The sequence below is a fragment of the Pithys albifrons genome, chromosome 13 (assembly GCF_047495875.1).
Source record: "Pithys albifrons albifrons isolate INPA30051 chromosome 13, PitAlb_v1, whole genome shotgun sequence".
NCBI classification, from domain to species: domain Eukaryota; kingdom Metazoa; phylum Chordata; class Aves; order Passeriformes; family Thamnophilidae; genus Pithys; species Pithys albifrons.
Genome location: NC_092470.1, coordinates 20,458,229 through 20,477,782, shown reverse-complemented (window position 1 = coordinate 20,477,782; position 19,554 = coordinate 20,458,229). Strand labels below are relative to the sequence as shown.

Here is a 19,554-nt window from a genome sequence, read left to right as displayed (position 1 = left end):
AGGAGAAGGAGGAGAAGGAGGAGAAGGAGGAGAAGGAGGAGAAGAAGGAGAAGAAGGAGAAGAACAAGGACAACAACAACGACAACGATAATGATAATAATAACAATACCAACAACAACAATAACAACAACAACAACGTTTATGATGATAATAGTAATAGTGATGCAAAAAAGAAAAAAATCAAGGAGATGCCACATTTCAGGCTTCCTCCAATGGCCTTAGAGTGATTTAAAGAATAATAAGCCCTTTGATTATTAAAAATATATTTAGGCAATTGAAAAATCTTTCCAACCATTAGGAAATTGCTGATTTTAAAGCAAGCAATCGTAGGGGAAAAAGGAAACATTTCCCATGGAAAAAAAAAAAGCAACAGCTGTGAGTTATTAAACATCTTTATTATGGAAAATGTGCTGGGTAAGACGTGGCATTAAACAAACCCTCCCTTCGGATTCTCTCAGCAGAAGATACAAAGGAATAAAAGGAGTTTCTGCCTTTGTGCTGGGCTGTAAATACACTCCCAGGAGCCCCCCAGCTGGACTCACCTCGGGGGCCACCCCGTTATTCACTGGCCTTACATTTGCCTATTAGGGGAGGCCTCTCAGCTATTAAATATTATTCTAAAAGGGTGCTGGGAGAGAGAAGCTTTTGATTGAAGCTCTGGCAGGAATTATTGGCATTCAGCAAAGTGGGTTTTACAACAATGACTTGACAAAGCCTTGACACAAAAAGTGCCTCCACCTGCTGTCAATCACTCCCTCTCTCGACAGTTCAAGTGCACATCCTTTCAGGGGGACTTCAATCACCAGCAGCTCTCCAAGCTCAGAGCACAATGTCACTGCTCCTCCAGGGCCAGCACAGGCAGGGGTGAAGTGGCAAGTGCAGGAGAAGGGACTGGACACCCCCAGCCCCAGCCCCAGCCCAGGATACGGCAGGAGAGCAGGACCACCACAATACCCCTCTGGGATTCCATGGGGGGAGAGCAGGACCACCACAACAGGAACCACCACAACACCCCTCTGGGCTTCCATGGGGGGAGAGCAGGACCACCACAACAGGAGCCACCACAACAGGAGCCACCACAACAGCCCTCTGGGCTTCCCAGGAGAGCAGGACCACCACAACAGGAGCCACCACAACAGCCCTCTGGGCTTTCATGGGGGGAGAGCAGGACCACCACAACAGGAACCACCACAACAGGAGCCACCACAACAGGAGCCACCACAACGGCCCTCTGGACTTCCCAGGAGCCACCACAACAGGAGCCACCACAACAGGAGCCACCACAACAGGAGCCACCACAACAGCCCTCTGGGCTTCCATGGGGGGAGAGCAGGACCACCACAACAGCCCTCTGGGCTTCCCAGGAGAGCAGGACCACCACAACAGGAGCCACCACAACAGCCCTCTGGGCTTCCATGGGGGGAGAGCAGGACCACCACAACAGGAGCCACCACAACAGCCCTCTGGGCTTCCCAGGAGAGCAGGACCACCACAACAGGAGCCACCACAACAGCCCTCTGGGCTTCCATGGGGGGAGAGCAGGACCACCACAACAGGAACCACCACAACAGCCCTCTGGGCTTCCCAGGAGAGCAGGAGCCACCACAACAGGAGCCACCACAACGGCCCTCTGAGCTTCCATGGGGGGAGAGCAGGACCACCACAACAGCCCTCTGGGCTTCCCAGGAGACACCACAACAGTCTTCTGAGCTGTCCAGGAGACACAACAGGAGCCACCACAACAGGAGCCACCACAACAGCCCTCTGGGCTTCCATGGTGGGAGAGCAGGACCACCACAACAGGAGCCACCACAACAGGAGCCACCACAACGGACCTCTGGACTTCCCAGGAGCCACCACAACAGCCCTCTGGGCTTCCCAGGAGAGCAGGAGCCACCACAATGGCCCTCTGGGCTGTCCAAGAGACACAGCAGGAGCCACCACAACAGGAGCCACCACAACACCCCTTGGGGCTGTCTGGGAGCCACCACAACAGCCCTCTGCCAGAGAGCAGGGTTTGGTGGGATATTGGGAAGATCATCCAGTCCCAATCCCTGCCATGGGCAGGGACACTTTCCACTATCCCAGACTGCTCCAAGCCCTGTCCAATCTGGCCTTGGACACTCCCAGGGATGGGGCAGCCACAGCTTCTCTGCCCAACCTGTGCCAAGGGCCTGCCCACCCTCATAGCCAAGAATTCCTTCTCAGTATCCCATCTCTCCCTGCCCTCTGGCAGTGGGAAGCCATTCCCTGTGTCCTGTCCCTCCAGCCCCCTGTAAAATAGTCTCTCTCCATCTTTTCTGTAATTCCTTCAGGTCCTGCTGTGTCTCCAGGTGACCCCCAGTTGTCCCAGCCTGGCTCCAGAGCAGAGAGGCTGCAGCCCTGGAGCATCTCCAGGGCCAGAGGAGGATCTGCTCCAGCACTTCCACATCCATGGAAAAGTCTGGCTGAGAGGGGAGTGCACAGCAAAGGCAGTCCCAGCCTGCCCATTTAGAACCATTCAGGTTGGAAAAGCCCTCCCAGATCCCCCATCCCAAGCACTGCAACCCTCAGGTTGGAAACCCCTCCCAGATCCCCCAGCCCAACCACTGCAATCCTCAAGTTGGAAAAGCCCTCCAGGATCCCCCAACCCAAGCACTGCAACCCTTTAGGCTGGAAAAGCCCTCCAAGATCCCCCACCCCAACCACTGCAACCCTTTAGGCTGGAAAAGCCCTCCAGGATCCCCCAGCCCAAGCACTGCAACCCTTTAGGCTGGAAAAGCCCTCCAAGATCCCCCAGCCCAACCACTGCAACCCTTTAGGCTGGAAAAGCCCTCCAGGATCCCCCAGCCCAACCACTGCAACCCTTTAGGTTGGAAAAGCACTCCAGGATCCCCCATCCCAAGCACTGCAACCCCCAGGTTGGAAAAGCCCTCCCAGATCCCCCAGCCCAAGCACTGCAACCCTCAGGTTGGAAAAGCCCTCCCAGATCCCCCATCCCAAGCACTGCAACCCTCAGGTCGGAGCCAGAGGAGCTCTGGGATGCTGCCAAATGTCCATGAGGACCTGCACCATCCTCCTCTGGAAATGTTTGCCCTTCAAACCTTCTACAAACACACCAAGAAGGTGTCCCAAGTGCCAGATGTGCAGGTCCCACAGGGCATGGAGCAGCTTCAGCAATGAATGTCTCCAGTGTGTCTCAGGAGGGTGAAACACAAACAACTGGACATGGTGCAAGGAAGGCACAGAGAGAACAGCCTGGCACACAAAGACACCTGGAAGCTCCAGGGTATCTCCACAAAGTCCATCCAGCTTTTGTGTGGCCACTGCCCTCCTCAGAGTGAGCAAAAATCCTCCAGGCTTGGGGTAATCCTGCCAAGCTGTTCTGGGGGGATTATGGGCACAAAGGTGCCCCAAGGCACCCAAGGGGCTCTGCTCAACCAGCACAAACCACCAGGGCTTAAAGGAGGACTTAAAGGAGCCATTCCTGCTGCCACTGAGAAATCCTGGAGGAAACAAAGGCTTCTGCTGCCTCCTTCCAAGAGGAGAAGGAGCAGAGGAGCTGCTGGTTGAGGCTCAGCACACACAGCCTGTTCTGGGGGCAGCAGGAAGGGTGAGCTCCTGCTCTGAAGCTCCTGCTCCTTTGGCCCCTCTCTGCTGACCTCCTGCTCCATCCCCAGCACAGCCAGGCAGCAAAGGAAATAAGCAGCCCAGGTTAACTCTCAGCTCCGTGGCCATGGCAGGGAGTCAGCTCAGTAACTACCACACTCTAACGAGCTGAGCCTGCAGGGGAACAAAAATCAGAGAGATGGAGACATGAAAGCTGGGGCTGGAGCAGCACCCTCCTGGAGAAGGGCCAGATTGGAAGAGGACACCTGTGGAATGCCAAGGAGAGACAAACAAAAGCAAAGGAAACGATCAGGGGAGTTGGTGGAGGGGGAGGATTGAACACAAAACACCAAGGGAGAGAAGGAAAACAAGCAGCAAGGAATGTCTGAGGGTCCATTCCAGTGCCAGGCAAATGACACACGTGCACTGGCAGCTGGGACATGGGGACACTGGGAGCAACTTCCCCCCACTGCCCCAGAGGGGAGAAGAGATGAAACATTCTCCCTGTGAACCAGAGGAGAAAAGCATTCCAAGGAACTGCCAGGGAAAAGCATTTCAGTTCCCCAAGGAACTGCCAGGGAAAAACATTCCAGTTCCCCAAGGAACTCCAGGGAAAAGCAGCATTCCAGATCCCCAAAGAACTGCCAGGGAAAAGCAGCATTCCAGTTCCCCAGGGAACTGCCAGGGGAAAGCATTCCAAGGAATTGCCAGGGGAAAGCATTCCAAGGAACTGTCAGGGAAAAGAAAAGCATTCCAGTTGCCCAGAGAACTGCCGGGGAAAAGCATTCCAGGGAACTGCCAGGGAAAAGCAGCAATCCAGTTCCTCAAGGAGCTGACAGGGAAAAGCAGCATTCCAGTTCCCCAAGGAACTGCCAGGGAAAAGCATTCCAAGGAACTGCCAGGGGAAAAGCATTCCACTTCCCCAGGGAACTGCCAGGGAAAAGCATTCCAAGGAACTGCCAGGGAAAAGCAGCATTCCAGTTGCCCAAGGAACGAGAGGGGAAAGCAGCATTCCAGTTCTCCAAGGAACTACCAGGGAAAAGCATTCCAAAGAACTGCCAGGGAAAAGCATTCCAGTTCCCCAAGGAACTGCCAGGGAAAAGCAGCACTCCAGTTCTCCAAGGAACCAGAGGGGAAAAACAGCATTCCAGTTCCCCATGAACTGCCAGGGAAAAGCAGCATTCCAGTTCCCCAAGAAACTGCCAGGGGAAAAGCATTCCAAGGAACTGCCAGGGGAAAAGCATTCCACTTCCCCAGGGAACTGCCAGGGAAAAGCATTCCAAGGAACTGCCAGGGAAAAGCAGCATTCCAGTTCCCCAGGGAACTGCCAGGAAAAGCATTCCAGTTCCCCAAGGAACCAGAGGGAAGAGCAGCATTCCAGCTCCCCAAGGAACCAGAGGGAAGAGCAGCATTCCAGCTCCCCAAGGAACCAGAGGGAAGAGCAGCATTCCAGCTCCCCAGGGAATCAGAGGGAAGAGCAGCATTGCAGCTCCCCAAGGAACCAGAGGGAAGAGCAGCATTCCAGCTCCCCAGGGAACTGCCAGGAAAAGCATTCCAGTTCCCCAGGGAACCAGAGGGAAGAGCAGCATTCCAGCTCCCCAAGGAACCAGAGGGAAGAGCAGCATTCCAGCTCCCCAGGGAATCAGAGGGAAGAGCAGCATTCCAGCTCTCCAGGGAATCAGAGGGAAGAGCAGCATTCCAGCTCCCCAAGGAACCAGAGGGAAGAGCAGCATTCCAGCTCCCCAAGGAACCAGAGGGAAGAGCAGCATTCCAGCTCCCCAGGGAACTGCCAGGAAAAGCATTCCAGCTCCCCAAGGAACCAGAGGGAAGAGCAGCATTGCAGCTCCCCAAGGAACCAGAGGGAAGAGCAGCATTCCAGCTCCCCAGGGAACCAGAGGGAAGAGCAGCATTCCAGCTCCCCAGGGAACCAGAGGGAAGAGCAGCATTCCAGCTCCCCAGGGAATCAGAGGGAAGAGCAGCATTGCAGCTCCCCAAGGAACCAGAGGGAAGAGCAGCATTCCAGCTCCCCAGGGAATGCCAGGAGCAGGTTTGAAGCCCCTCAGAGGCAGCAGCACCAGAGGGGGATGTTCCTCACCCTGGGCAGGTCACACAAATGAAGGGGGAAGCAGAGCTGTGAATTACAACGAACAGAGACTAAAGAGCTGCCTGTGTTGGATTAAAGGATTTAAATTGTCAGCTTGATGTATAATGAATGTGAAAACCCAGCACTTAATTAAATGGCACATGATAGAATAACTTTGTTATGCTTTAAACTGCTTAAGTTATCAAAGTATTCCTTCTATTTAGCAATTGTTTAGCAGCATCTCCCTCCCCTGGGGGATCCACCCAGACCCTGGTCAGCCACCCTGTGCTCAGCTCTGGAAAATGATGGATTTTGGAATGTTTTCATTTGTCTGCTGTTCTGTAATTTGAGGTTTCAATCATGGCTGGTGACTTTTTAGCTGCTGAGCTCATGGTGGGCTCTGAGGAGCTCAGTGTCAACACCCTGAATCCAAACTGAGCAGATAGTGGGGACTGGGAGCTCTTCCTGGATGCCAAACCACCTCCCTGCTCATGATCCCTGTTAGCTCTTCATCCACCTGTGAAGGCACCACAGAGGTGGAAAAACACCTTGTCCCCAGGCCTGGCTTGGGTCAAAAATCCCTCTCAGCCTCATTTGCCACAGGAGAACCCCAAAAATATGTTTGCCATTGCACTTTGGTACCAGGAACCAACTGAATCCTTCAAGCTGGGAAACCAAACTGAGTCCCTGGGGACAGACTGAGGACAGTTGGAATGGAAAGGACACACTCAGCAGAGGAGGGATCTCCATCAGGGCTTCTGGGTCAGCTTCAAAGGCACCACAGAGAGCAAGAGGGTTTCAAGGGTGAGGAAAGGGGATTAGGAAAACTGTCCTACAAGGGTTGATGGGAAGAAACATGACCAACCAGACCTCCAAAAAATCCATGGGTTTGGTTCTTATTCCACTCAGTTTATCACATTTATCACACAGAATCCTATCAAAGAATTAAGGACCTTAAAGCTCATCCCACCCCACCCCTGCCATGGGCAGGGACACCTCCCACCAGCCCAGGGTGCTCCAACCTGGCCTGGGACACTCCCAGGGATGGGGCAGCCACAGCTGCTCTGCCCAACCTGTGCCAGGGCCTGCCCACCCTCCCAGCCATGAATTCCTTCCCAATATCCCACCTATTCCTGCCCTCTGGCAGTGGGAAGCCATTCCCTGTGTCCTGTCCCTCCATCCCTTGTCCCAGTCCCTCTCCAGCTCTCCTGGAGCCCCTTTAGGTGCTGGAAGGGGCTCTCAGGTCTCCCTGGATCCTCCTCCATGTTGAACAATCCCAACTCTCCAACCTCTCCTCCCAGAAATGCTGCTCCATCCCTCTGACCATCCCATGACTCTCCAGCAACCCACGTGTTGGTCCTTCAGAAGGAAGTTCTCCTTAGTCTCAGAGTCCCTGTGCACAGGGGATGGTTTGGAAGAGCAGGAGAGAGAACCACCCTCCCTGGAGACTCTGGAGATGCCCCAGTGTGCCAAGGGGGCCCAGGAGAGGGATTTGGGAAATGCAGAGTCCAAAATAAGGAGAGAAAAGCCAAGCCAGGTACTCACAGCCACTGCAATTCTTCCCAGGACGTGCTCGGGAATTTTTCTATAAACATCCAGAGAACCTCCTGCAGGGACAAACAACACGTGCTCAGGTAGTGCCAACTGAAACACTGCCCTAGATTTGGAGCCCCAAGGGTCCTCTAGGCCTTGGTTATTAATAAAAACACCATCAATGACAGAACAGAAACTGTGTCAGAAATAAGTGACCTTAAAAATCTCCCCAACTCGGAATCGACACATGGAACAGCACTTGGAGCTCTTTCCAACCCCCTGATCTTTGCTGGCAGTTTTAATCCTCAAAACACAAATTAAACAAGGTTAGAAAACCTCCCAGTCACAGGGCAGAAGATCAGAGCTGGAGGACTCCAAACAACCAGGCTGGGAGAAACTCCTTGGGAGAATCTTCCTGGGAGCATCTTCTTGGGAGCATCTTCTTGGGAGAAACTCCTTGGGAGAATCTCCTTGGGAGAAACTCCTTGGGAGAAACTCCTTGGGAGAAACTTCTTGGGAGAAACTCCTTGGGAGAAACTCCTTGGGAGAAACTCCTTGGGAGAATCTTCTTGGGAGAAACTCCTTGGGAGAAACTCCTTGGGAGAATCTTCTTGGGAGAATCTTCTTGGGAGAATCTTCTTGGGAGAAACTTCTTGGGAATAACAAAATCAGCTCAGAAAGAGAATGGTGGACTTCAAATTCCCAAACCTGGTGCTGACATTCCATGACACCCAACAGGATATTTATAGACCTAATTCAAGTTGTTTTCTCCTCCTACCACACCAGGGAGGGTTTGGTTGATGTCTGACAAGGAAAGAACCTTCAAGGCAAGGAGTTTGACCTCCAGGACCTTCCAGCATGGGATACCCCCTGATATGTGGGATAACCTTGTCCCATGGACACAGCAAGGAGCCTGAATCCCTGGAAAAGCCCTCCAGACATTCCCAAGGCATGGGGGAGCATTGTCTTCTGCAAAGGACACTCCTGATCAAACCAGTGTCCAAACCAGCCCTGGGGCAAAATATCAAACTCTTGGGCAAGAAAGTAAATTCCAAACTGAGAGTTAAAAATGTCACAACAAAATGGTAAAATAAATGAAATAAATTGCCCAGTCCCAATCCAAGGAGTTTCTGCACATTGTTGGGCAGCAGACACCAAAAAAACTGGAAGGTTTTCCAGCAGGAATTCAGACCTGAAACCAATTCTGTCCATACTATTGAAAGGTTTCTCTGAATTGCAGGATCCCTGTGGGTCCCTCCCCACTCAGGATGTTCTGGAAAGGGAAGGAGAGGACACACTCCAGGCAGATGCTCCTTTGGACACGAGCAGGGTGTAAAATTCCTGCTTTCCATGGGCTTGGAAGTGTGAGTGCAACTGCAGGGAAGAGCAGAGAAAGGGCAACCAGCAGCACAACAGCAGAGAATTCACTTGAGGGCTTGGATTTTGGAACAAAAAATGGAATAAAACAATTTTTCTTCAGCTACTGAGAATGTGAGAGAACAATCCTGGCTTGGAAACTGCAAGAGGGAGGAGGAAAGGCAAAAAGGGAGAAAGAACAGTAAGAACAGACCATTTGAACAGGGAGAAAACAAAATGCATCATAAACCCCAAAGGGCTTTACCCACAGACCCCTCAGGAGGGAAGAAGCTGCTCCAAGGTGTTTCCTGGCACACCCCTGGCTTTGGGAATTCCTCCTGTGCAGGGAAGGCTTTCTGGCAGGAAAGGATTTGGGAGCTCTTTACTCATTTATACCCAGCTTGGAAAACTGGGAAAGGGCATAAAGTGCTGAGAAAATCCTGGAGAGAGGAAGAGACCAGGGCTTGGAATGATGATGGGATGGTGAGAAGGGAAAATGCCACAAAAAGAACTGCTAAGAGAAAGTTTGGTATGTAACAGCAGGAAAGTATTTATTGACAACATTGGAGGCAAAGCCAGTTCAGACTGGGCAAAAACTTGCCTAAATTGTTTGTGTAAAATAAGCCATTTATAGCCTTCAGTTCATATTAACACCCTCTAATTTCCATATTAATGACTGGGTGAAATCTTGGGTGGAGTTTTTCTTTTGGCTTCAAATTTGGGTGCTGCTCTCCTGAGTTCATCCCTTGGGGTGGTCTTGAAGTGTCCTCAGCACTGTTGGACTTAAACCTTTTCTTTGTTCAGTGCCATGACCTGCCAGACTTGTAAAACCTTGGCAACAACTCTCCAAAATCTTGGATCTTTATCATTTCCTCCTATTGAAATGTTCAGCTCAGTTTAAGGTATGACTTTAACTCATGGCACACTCGTTCCCATTAATTAGTAGACAATTTGCACCAGAACAAAGTGGCTCTGGCACTTTATGCTGCTCAGTGGCCTTGCTGTGCAAACAACACTTTGAAAGGCAGAATTAGAAATTTCACAAAACTAAGGGGGGTTTTTTTTTTGGGGTCTCTTTTCTCTTTCAGATGGGGAGAGTTGGAAGCTGCCAAGAGGCTTCTGGAGCCACACAGGGCCAGCACCTGCCACGAGATGCTCTCCCAGCTCAGCCACACAGGCCAGCAAGGATCAGAAACTGCAATCAGGGGATTTTCCCTGCCTTTCCTCCAAGATTTCTGGAATGTTGGGCTGTGGGGAAGGGGCTGCTGCTGGTCCCCAGAGTCACGTGGGGAGGAACAGGAGGAGACTCAAGCCCAAACTCAGCACAGAGCTGGCAAACAGCTGTGCTGGAAAATAACTCCTTGCCTTGCAATTAAGAGCCCATTTCCAGTGCAAACACACAGGACATTGGGTTAATAGATTTGTTTAAAAGCAAAGCTGTTTGGGCCATCAACACACTGGAGGGAGGAACAGCTGCTTTGGCAGCGAGCACAGATTGCAGGGAAGGCTCCACCAGCAACCCACAAATTAAGGCTGCACTTATTTCTCTTCTATTTACATTTTCAATAAAAGGAAGGGAAGTTGCACAGGAGGAAAATGCAGCATTTCCTGGAGAATTCAGCACAATTCCAATACCAACCTGCTCGGGGTTTTTAACTACCTCCAAAGTTCTTAATCCTTCACATTTTCAAGTCCTAACACTCCATTCTTCAGAAAGCACATCTTTATGTCATTGTCCCATTGACATTCTCAGCAATTAAAAGCAAACTGAACAAGCTACTCACCATCCATGAACTCTGTGCACAATGAAATCCTGTTTTCTACAAAAAAAGCACCATAAAATCCTATGATATACGAGGAGTCACACTGGGGAAAGAGAGAGAGAAAAGACAGAAGTCTGTTTCCAAATTCTCTGTAAGGAAATTCAAGGCAGAAGAATGAAAATCAGAAAAATGACCCACCTTATAAAGGATTTCTAACTCTGACATTATCTGCTTCTGGAGTTCCAGTGTTATATCCAAGGGGATGACCTGGAACACAAAAGCACAAAGACACGGCCAGAGTTGGCATAAAAAGTCCAAGAATGATTCCAAACAAGCAGCTGAAGATCCACATATTAATGATCCTGATGTGAGGGAAGGGAAAAGAAGAATGGGGGGAAAGCATATTTTAGTAGAGCAACAAGAAAAGAAGGAAATGAAAGGACAGATTGATAACCTGGAATGGTTTGGGTTGGGAGGGACCTCAGAGATCATCCCATCCCACCCCTGCCATGGGCAGGGAAACCTCCCACCAGCCCAGGGTGCTCCAAGCCCTGTCCAGCCTGGCCTGGGACACTCCCAGGGATGGGGCAGCCACAGCTTCTCTGCCCAACCTGTGCCAGGGCCTGCCCACCCTCCCAGCCAGGAATCCCTTCCCAATATCCCATCTAACCCTGCCCTCTGGCAGTGGGAAGCCATTCCCTGTGTCCTGTCCCTCCATCCCTTGTCCCCAGTCCCTCTCCAGCTCTCCTGGAGCCCCTTCAGGCCCTGGAAGGGGCTCTCAGGTCTCCCTGGAGGTTTCTCTTCTCCCCCAGCTCTCCCAGTCTGGCTCCAGCCCTTCCAACAACCCAAACTGGGGCACCCAGAGCTCAAACCAGCCTCCAATTCCAAGTGATCTCCAGTTCCCTCCTCTCTGCCCTCCCTTCTCCCCCCTCTGGCTGCTGCCCAGGGCTCACCCACCCTCCCTGCAGGCTGAGCTGCCTGGGGGTACAAACATTCAGGATTTCCAGGATTCCCAAGGCACCAAAAAGCACATTTAACAACCAGTTAAACTCCTGCACTCCCAGTTAAACTCCTGCACTCCCAGTTAAACTCCTGCACTCCCAGTTAAACTCCTGCACTCCCAGTTAAACTCCTGCACTCCCAGTTAAACTCCTGCACTCCCAGTTAAACTCCTGCACTCCCAGTTAAACTCCTGCACTCCCAGTTAAACTCCTGCACTCCCAGTTAAACTCCTGCACTCCCAGTTAAACTCCTGCACTCCCAGTTAAACTCCTGCACTCCCAGTTAAACTCCTGCACTCCCAGTTAAACTCCTGCACTCCCAGTTAAACTCCTGCACTCCCAGTTAAACTCCTGCACTCCCAGTTAAACTCCTGCACTCCCAGTTAAATTCCTGCACTCCCAGTTAAACTCCTGCACTCCCAGTTAAACTCCTGCACTCCCAGTTAAACTCCTGCACTCCCAGTTAAACTCCTGCACTCCCAGTTAAACTCCTGCACTCCCAGTTAAACTCCTGCACTCCCAGTTAAACTCCTGCACTCCCAGTTAAACTCCTGCACTCCCAGTTAAACTCCTGCACTCCCAGTTAAATTCCTGCACTCCCAGTTAAACTCCTGCACTCCCAGTTAAACTCCTGCACTCCCAGTTAAACTCCTGCACTCCCAGTTAAGCAGCAGCACCCTGTACCCTGAATTAAAGCTGCTCCCAGCCAGGGGCTCACAGTTTAACACTTCAGGCTGAAGGGAAGCAGAGCTCAGGGAAGTTGCAGAATTAGCAGAATAGAATTAGCAGAATAATTCCAGGCTGAACAGGCTGCTGACAGCACAGAACTCCAGAGAGCCCATTTTTTTCCCCAACACAGGCATTTTGCAGCACCAAAATGTGTCTGAAGGAAAAACCAATAACCTGCCTCTATGCAGAGTTTGCTTTGGGGTTATTTATAAAAGCTGCCACTGAGCTAAATTGTAACTGGAATACAGAACTGCCAACAAACCTTTAACACCCTTGGCCAGATCAATAATCATTTGCCAACAATATTCACTTACATTTTTTTTCCAGCGTGGAAAACTTAAGAAATAATTTGCTGGGATCCCATTACTTTTGGTCATTGAATATTCCCTGAATTTCAGCTTGTCAGCAGCACAAAATTCAACTTTTATCTCACTAAATTCCAGTCCCAGTGATGAATTTCCCTGCCCTGCTCATGGCAAAGGCTGCCCTGACCCCAGCAGTGACTGGTTGGCATGAGCAGCATCAGATGGGTCCCTGACAGCCCTTCAACAGCCCTGGCACCAGCAAAGGTCTGGGGCTCATTTGCATTCACTCTAATTACAAACAAGGCCTGCATTGTAATTGTCAGGACAACCTGGAAGAGCAGAACTTCCCATTTCCAGGTGCTCAGGACCATCCAGAGGAGGGGCAAGGATGGACCATCCCAAAGGACTCAGGAGGGCTCAGGGTCTCCCATTTCCAGGTGCTCAGGACCATCCAGAGGAGGGGCAAGGATGGACCATCCCAGGAGGAATGAGGAGGGCTCAGAGTCTCCCATTTCCAGGTGCTCAGGACACATCCAGAGGAGTGCCAAGGATGGACCATCCCAAAGGACTCAAGAATGTTCAGAGTCTCCCATTTCCAGGTGCTCAGGGCACATCCAAGGGAGTTCCAAGGATGGACCATCCCAGGACTCAGGAGGGCTCAGGGTCTCCCTGTTTCCAGGTGCTCAGGACACATCCATGGGAGTTCCAAGGATGGACCATCCCAAAGGACTCAGGAATGTTCAGGGTCTCCCTGTTTCCAGGTGCTCAGGGCACATCCAAGGGAGTTCCAAGGATGGACCATCCCAGAACTCAGGAATGCTCAGGGTCTCCCATTTCCAGGTGCTCAAGGTACATCCAGAGGAGTGGCAAGGATGGACCATCCCAGAAGGACTCAGGAATGTTCAGGGTCTCCCATTTCCAGGTGCTCAAGATACATCCAGAGGAGTTCCAAGGATGGACCATCCCAGAAGGACTCAGGAATGCTCAGGGTCTCCCATTTCCAGGTGCTCAAGATACATCCAGAGGAGTTCCAAGGATGGACCACCCCAGAAGGACTCAGGAGGGCTCAGAGTCTCCCATTTCCAGGTGCTCAGGGCACATCCAGAGGAGTGGCAAGGATGGACCATCCCAGAAGGACTCAGGAATGCTCAGGGTCTCCCTGTTTCCAGGTGCTCAGGGCACATCCAAGGGAGTTCCAAGGATGGACCACTCCAGAAGGACTCAGGAATGCTCAGGGACTCCCTTGCTCTGCACAACTGAGGTCCATCCAGAGTGTTTCCCTCCACCAGACCACGTGTGGTTTGGGTGACAGCACCTGATGGCAAGGCTGGAGGAACCTCTGGTGATCCACAACAGAGAAAGAGGGAAAAACATCTCCAGAGCCCCTTAGTCTGCCTTTGTCTCCTGCTCCTGGTTCAGATGGCCAGGCCTGTTCTCCAGAGCCCCTTAGTCTGCCTTTGTCTCCTGCTCTGGCTCAGATGGCCAGGCCTGTTCTCCAGGAGGGGAAGATTTTATCCCACAGGGCTTTGGAATGTTCATTTTCTCCAATCAAACCTTTGTGTTGTCCTTAAAAAAGCCCCCCCAGAGCAGAGCTCTGCCCCCCCAGCCCCACCCAGGGGTGCTCCTGGCCTGGCCACCCCCTGCCAAACACCGGATGGGTGTGATGGTCCTGCCAAGATGCTGGAATTGTCCCCTCCTGGATTGCTGGTTAGGCCAAGATGGAGATGATTTTGGTAATTAGTGTGTCTAATGAGACACAAAATATGAATTATATACACAAAATATGAATTATATATAAATACATGATGTGAAAATATATAATATGTTTATATATATTTATATACAAAATATGAATTATATATAAATACATGATGTGAAAATATATGTTTATATATATTAATATACAAAATATTAATTATATATAAATATATGACATAAAAATATATTCTATGTTTATATATATTTATATACAAAATATGAATTATATATAAATACATGATGTGAAAATATATAATATGTTTATATATATTTATATACAAAATATGAATTATATATAAATACATTATGTGAAAATATATGTTTATATATTAATATACAAAATATGAATTATATATAAATATATGATGTAAAAATATATGTTTATATATATTTATATAGAAAATATGAATTATATATAAATATATGATATAAAATATATGTTTATATATTAATATACAAAATATGAATTATATATAAATATATGATGTAAAAATATATTATGTGTATATATATTAATATACAAAATATTAATTATACATAAATACATGATGTAAAAATATATGTTTATATATATTAATATACAAAATATGAATTATATACAAGTATATGATGTGAAAATATATAATATGTTTATATATATTTATATAGAAAATATGAATTATATATAAATGATGTAAAATATATGTTTATATATATTAATATACAAAATATGAATTAGATATAAATATATTATGTAAAATATATAATATGTTTATATATATTTAGATACAAAATATTAATTATACACAAATACATGATGTAAAAATATATAATATGTTTAAATATATTTATATAGAAAATATGAATTATATATAAATATGTGATGTGAAAATATATAATATGTTTCTATATATTTATATAGAAATATGAATTATATATAAATATATGATATAAAATATAAGTTTATATATTAATATAAAAATATGAATTATATACAAATATATGATGTAAAAATATAAGTTTATATATTAATATACAAAATATGAATTATATATAAATATGTGATGTAAAATATATTTAAAATGTTTATATATATTTATATAGAAAATATGAATTATATATATGTGATATAAAATATATATAATGTGTTTATATATATTTATATAGAAAATATGAATTATATATAAATATGTGATGTAAAATATATGTTTATATATATTAATATACAAAATATGAATTAGATATAAATATAAATATAAATATAATATTGTGGCCCAGACAATTCCCTGTGGGAAAATCTGGATTTTGGGAATAATCTCTGCTCAAGTTGGAACTGCCAAACCTGAGGTTTTCCTGCATAAAAAAGGGGGGATTTTAATGCAATTTTAATTGAGATCCAAAGGAGGGGAAGGAAATCAAGGTCAGGAAAAACTGGGGGAAAAAAAGGAAGAAAATCTTGGGAATTTCTTACCTTTACTGCCAGTATTTTTCCACTTCGAACATGGTATGCCCTGTGTGAGGAAAAAGGGAATTAATGTGAAATAATTCAATAAATTCAAGGAAAATGAGACACAATTAAACCATTTTAGGGCCCCCCAAATTCCCTCTGTTGGTTTGTGCCAAAGATTTCCCAGGAAAACCACAAAGAGTTTTAGGGAAAACCAATGATTTCCCAGGAAAACTGGAATTAATGTGAAATAATTCAATAAATTCAATAAAAATGAAACACAATTAAACCATTTTAGGGCACCCAAAATTCCCTCTGTTGGTTTGTGCCAAAGATTTCACAGGAAAACTGGAATTAATGTGAAATAATTCAATAAATTCAAGGAAAATGAAACATTCCCTCTGTTGGTTTGTGCCAATGATTTCACAGGAAAACTGGAATTAATGTGAAATAATTCAGTAAATTCAATAAAAATGAAACAAAATTAAACCATTTTAGATCCCTCTGTTGGTTTGTGCCAAAGATTTCCCAGGAAAACCACAAAGAATTTTAGGGAAAGCCAATTTTATGCAGGATTTTTAGAGGAAAATTGGGGACAAGAGGATGAATTTCCACAGGAAGATCCATCAGGGTTTGCATCAGCATTTGGGATATAAAATATAAAACATTGGATATTTTAATAAAATATAAAACATGGGATATAAAACATTGGATACAGCAGGACAGCGAATTTTAATGGGAATTTCACACAATCCCAGGATCATTCAGGTTTGGAAAACACCTCCAAGATCATCAAATCCAACTTAAACCTTCCAATCCAGCCTGGAATTTCTCCCCTTTCCCATCAATCCGTCAGGAAATTGCCATTATTGGAATTTTTCATGGAAAATGAGGTTTGTCTCCCAGCTCTGCCAGTCCTGGGGGTGTTTTGAGTGGGAAAATCAGCCCCCAAAAATTCAGAATTAAAAAGGGTTAATTTTTCCTCATAACTCAAAGGCCCCCAGAAAAGAGCAGCAAAATTCCCTTCCTGCATTTGGAGTTGGTACATAAAGTCCAAAGGAATTATTTAATGCTCACCTGGCACCCCAAATAACTTCCCTGAGAATTCCAACAGCAGTTTGTCCTTAATTTCTGCAGACAAACATTAATTAATGGCTATTTATTTATTTATTTATTTATTGCCTATTCCTACCCAGGAACTCCTAAAAAAAAAAAAATCAAGGCGGGTGAAAATAAAAAAATAAAAAATAATAAAAAAAAATATTCCAAATCCAATGCAATTTTTGCATAAAACCAAAACCATTAAAGGGTTTCCTCTTGACTGGTTGCTGTGTCTGCCACTGATTTATGGCCCCACACTCCACAATGGCACCAACTTGGAAGAGCTACAACATTTCCCCACTCTCCACCTCCAGCAATTACCCCCTGAAGAAGAAAAGCTTTAATGGTTGGGTTTGTTTGGTTTGTTTTTCATGCAAAATCACACCCAGACGGGGGGAGGTTGTTGTTGAATCTTATTTATGACCCCAAGGGCTTCTCTAATTCCTCTTAATAGCTCAGAAGTTTCTCGGAACTTCTCCTTGATTTAACAGTTTGTGTGGCAGCAGCTTTTGGGAGCAAACTCAAGGCTCAGGAGGCAGAGCCAGAAAGAGTCTGTGATGTCCCATCAGGGAAGGGAGGAAGGTCATCCATGGGAGGGGGGATGGAGCTGGAGCTGGATGGACAATCCATGAATTCTGGTGGGAATGGGAGGGGATCAACAGGGAGAAAGAACATTCTGGGCTCCTGCCACAATCCATGAATTCTGGTGGGAATGGGAGGGGATCAACAGGGAGAACATTCTGGGCTCCAGCCACAATCCAGGAACTCTGGTGGGACTGGGCAGGGACCAACAGGGAGAAAGAACATTCTGGGCTCCAGCAGGAGCTCTGGTGGGAATGGGAGGGGATCAACAGGGAGAAAGAACATTCTGGGCTCCAGCCCCAATCCAGGAGCTCTGGTGGGACTGGGAGGGGATCAGCAGGGAGAACATTCTGGGCTCCAGCCACAATCCATGAATTCTGGTGGGACTGGGAGGGGATCAACAGGGAGAACATTCTGGGCTCCAGCCACAATCCAGGAGCTCTGGTGGGACTGGGCAGGGACCAACGGGGAGAACATTCTGGGCTCCAGCAGGAGCTCTGGTGGGACTGGGAGGGGATCAACAGGGAGAACATTCTGGGCTCCAGCCACAATCCAGGAGCTCTGGTGGGACTGGGCAGGGACCAACAGGGAGAACATTCTGGGCTCCAGCCACAATCCAGGAGCTCTGGTGGGAATGGGAGGAGATCAACATGGAGAAAGAACATTCTGGACTCCAGCCACAATCCAGGAGCTCTGGTGGGACTGGGCAGGGACCAACAGGGAGAAAGAACATTCTGGGCTCCAGCCACAATCCATGAATTCTGGTGGGACTGGGCAGGGACCAACAGGGAGAAAGAACATTCTGGGCTCCAGCAGGAGCTCTGGTGGGAATGGGAGGGGACCAACAGGGAGAACATTCGGGGCTCCAGCCACAATCCAGGAGCTCTGGTGGGACTGGGCAGGGACCAACAGGGAGAAAGAACATTCTGGGCTCCAGCAGGAGCTCTGGTGGGACTGGGAGGGGATCAGCAGGGAGAAAGAACCTTCTGGGCTCCAGCCCCAATCCAGGAGCTCTGGTGGGAATGGCAGGGGATCAACATGGAGAAAGAACATTCTGGGCTCCAGCCACAATCCAGGAATTCTGGTGGGAATGGGCAGGGACCAACAGGGAGAAAGAACATTCTGGGCTCCAGCTGAGCAGCAGAGAAGGAATAGGGTGGGAGGAGATGCCCAACATGTGCTGGCTGAGCAGAGCCAGCCCAGCCACTTCATGAGCCCCTGAGGAAGCTGAGCCTTTTTCCATGGGAGCCACCTCCAGTTCCCAGGGGAATGCCAAGGGAAGGCTGATGGTTCAGTGCTGGTGATGCCAAGGGGAGGCTGATGATGCCAAGGGAAGGCTGATGATTCCATGGTGGGGATGCCAAAGGGAGGCTGATGATTCCATGCTGGGGATGCCAAGGGAAGGGTGATGATTCCATGCTGGGGATGCCAAGGGGAGGCTGATGATTCCATGCTGGTGATGGCAAGGGAAGGCTGATGATTCCATGCTGGGGATGCCAAAGGGAGGCTGATGATTCCATGCTGGTGATGCCAAGGGGAGGCTGATGATTCCATGGTGGTGCCCAGGAACTCCCCCGTGCCACGTGGGCTCCATTTCCAGCCAGGGCACTGCCCTGCTCTGGTTCCACAGCACTGCCAGCCCCAGGGTAACATTCCATACCCCTGGGAATTGGCTCACAAAGCAGTGCCCAGCCCAGGGTGGCTCTGCCATGCCAGGGCAGCCCAGAGGGCAGGGCTTTGTGCCCTCCAGCAGCTCCACTGGGCTGACCTTGCCCAGCCCAGGAACTGCAGAGGGATCCATGACCTGGGAATGGGAGTTTTGGTTACACCAAAGCCAACCCCACACCTGGGCAGTGGGTTAATTAACACCCAGCCCTTCCAATTAAGCTGGAGCTGCTGCAGTAATTACCTGGTCCAGCCAGTGGGGAGGGAAAAGGGTTTTTTAGACATTCTGGACAAGCTGGGATGGAGCAGTTTGGTCACAGCACCACCAGAGGCTCAGGATTTAACACCTTTCTGCAGCCTCTGAAGGATGCACTGAAAAAAATCCCATGGAAAAGCTGGCACAGCATGGAGAAAACCTGCAGTGAATCCATGGATGTCCATGAGGACATCAAACCAATCCAAGTCTCATCTCAAGGATCAACATTCCCAGATTTCAGTGCCAAATTAAGGGAACAAACTCATCAGTGTTAAGGAGCAAAATTCCAAAGGTTCCTCAGAAACTTGGCACGTCTCACACTTGAAAATCAACCAGGATGGCAGGAAAATGCCAGAAAAAGCAGCTACAACAACAACAACTCTCAGCAGGGCTGAGCTTCAGTGAAGA

The 19,554-nt window shown here is 48.2% G+C and overlaps 1 protein-coding gene across 1 annotated transcript in view; it reads right to left on the bottom strand.

Annotated features, from left to right (window-relative positions):
- Window positions 1-19,554, bottom strand: part of MAP2K5 (mitogen-activated protein kinase kinase 5) — a 175,026-nt gene that overhangs the window by 106,275 nt on the left and 49,197 nt on the right. The window contains exons 9-12 of the mRNA XM_071568130.1: window positions 15,567-15,606; window positions 10,522-10,590; window positions 10,345-10,426; window positions 7,217-7,278 (exon numbers count right to left, since the gene is read on the bottom strand). Coding sequence (XP_071424231.1) covers window positions 7,217-7,278; window positions 10,345-10,426; window positions 10,522-10,590; window positions 15,567-15,606 — 253 coding nt within the window. The remainder of the gene's footprint in view (window positions 1-7,216; window positions 7,279-10,344; window positions 10,427-10,521; window positions 10,591-15,566; window positions 15,607-19,554) is intronic.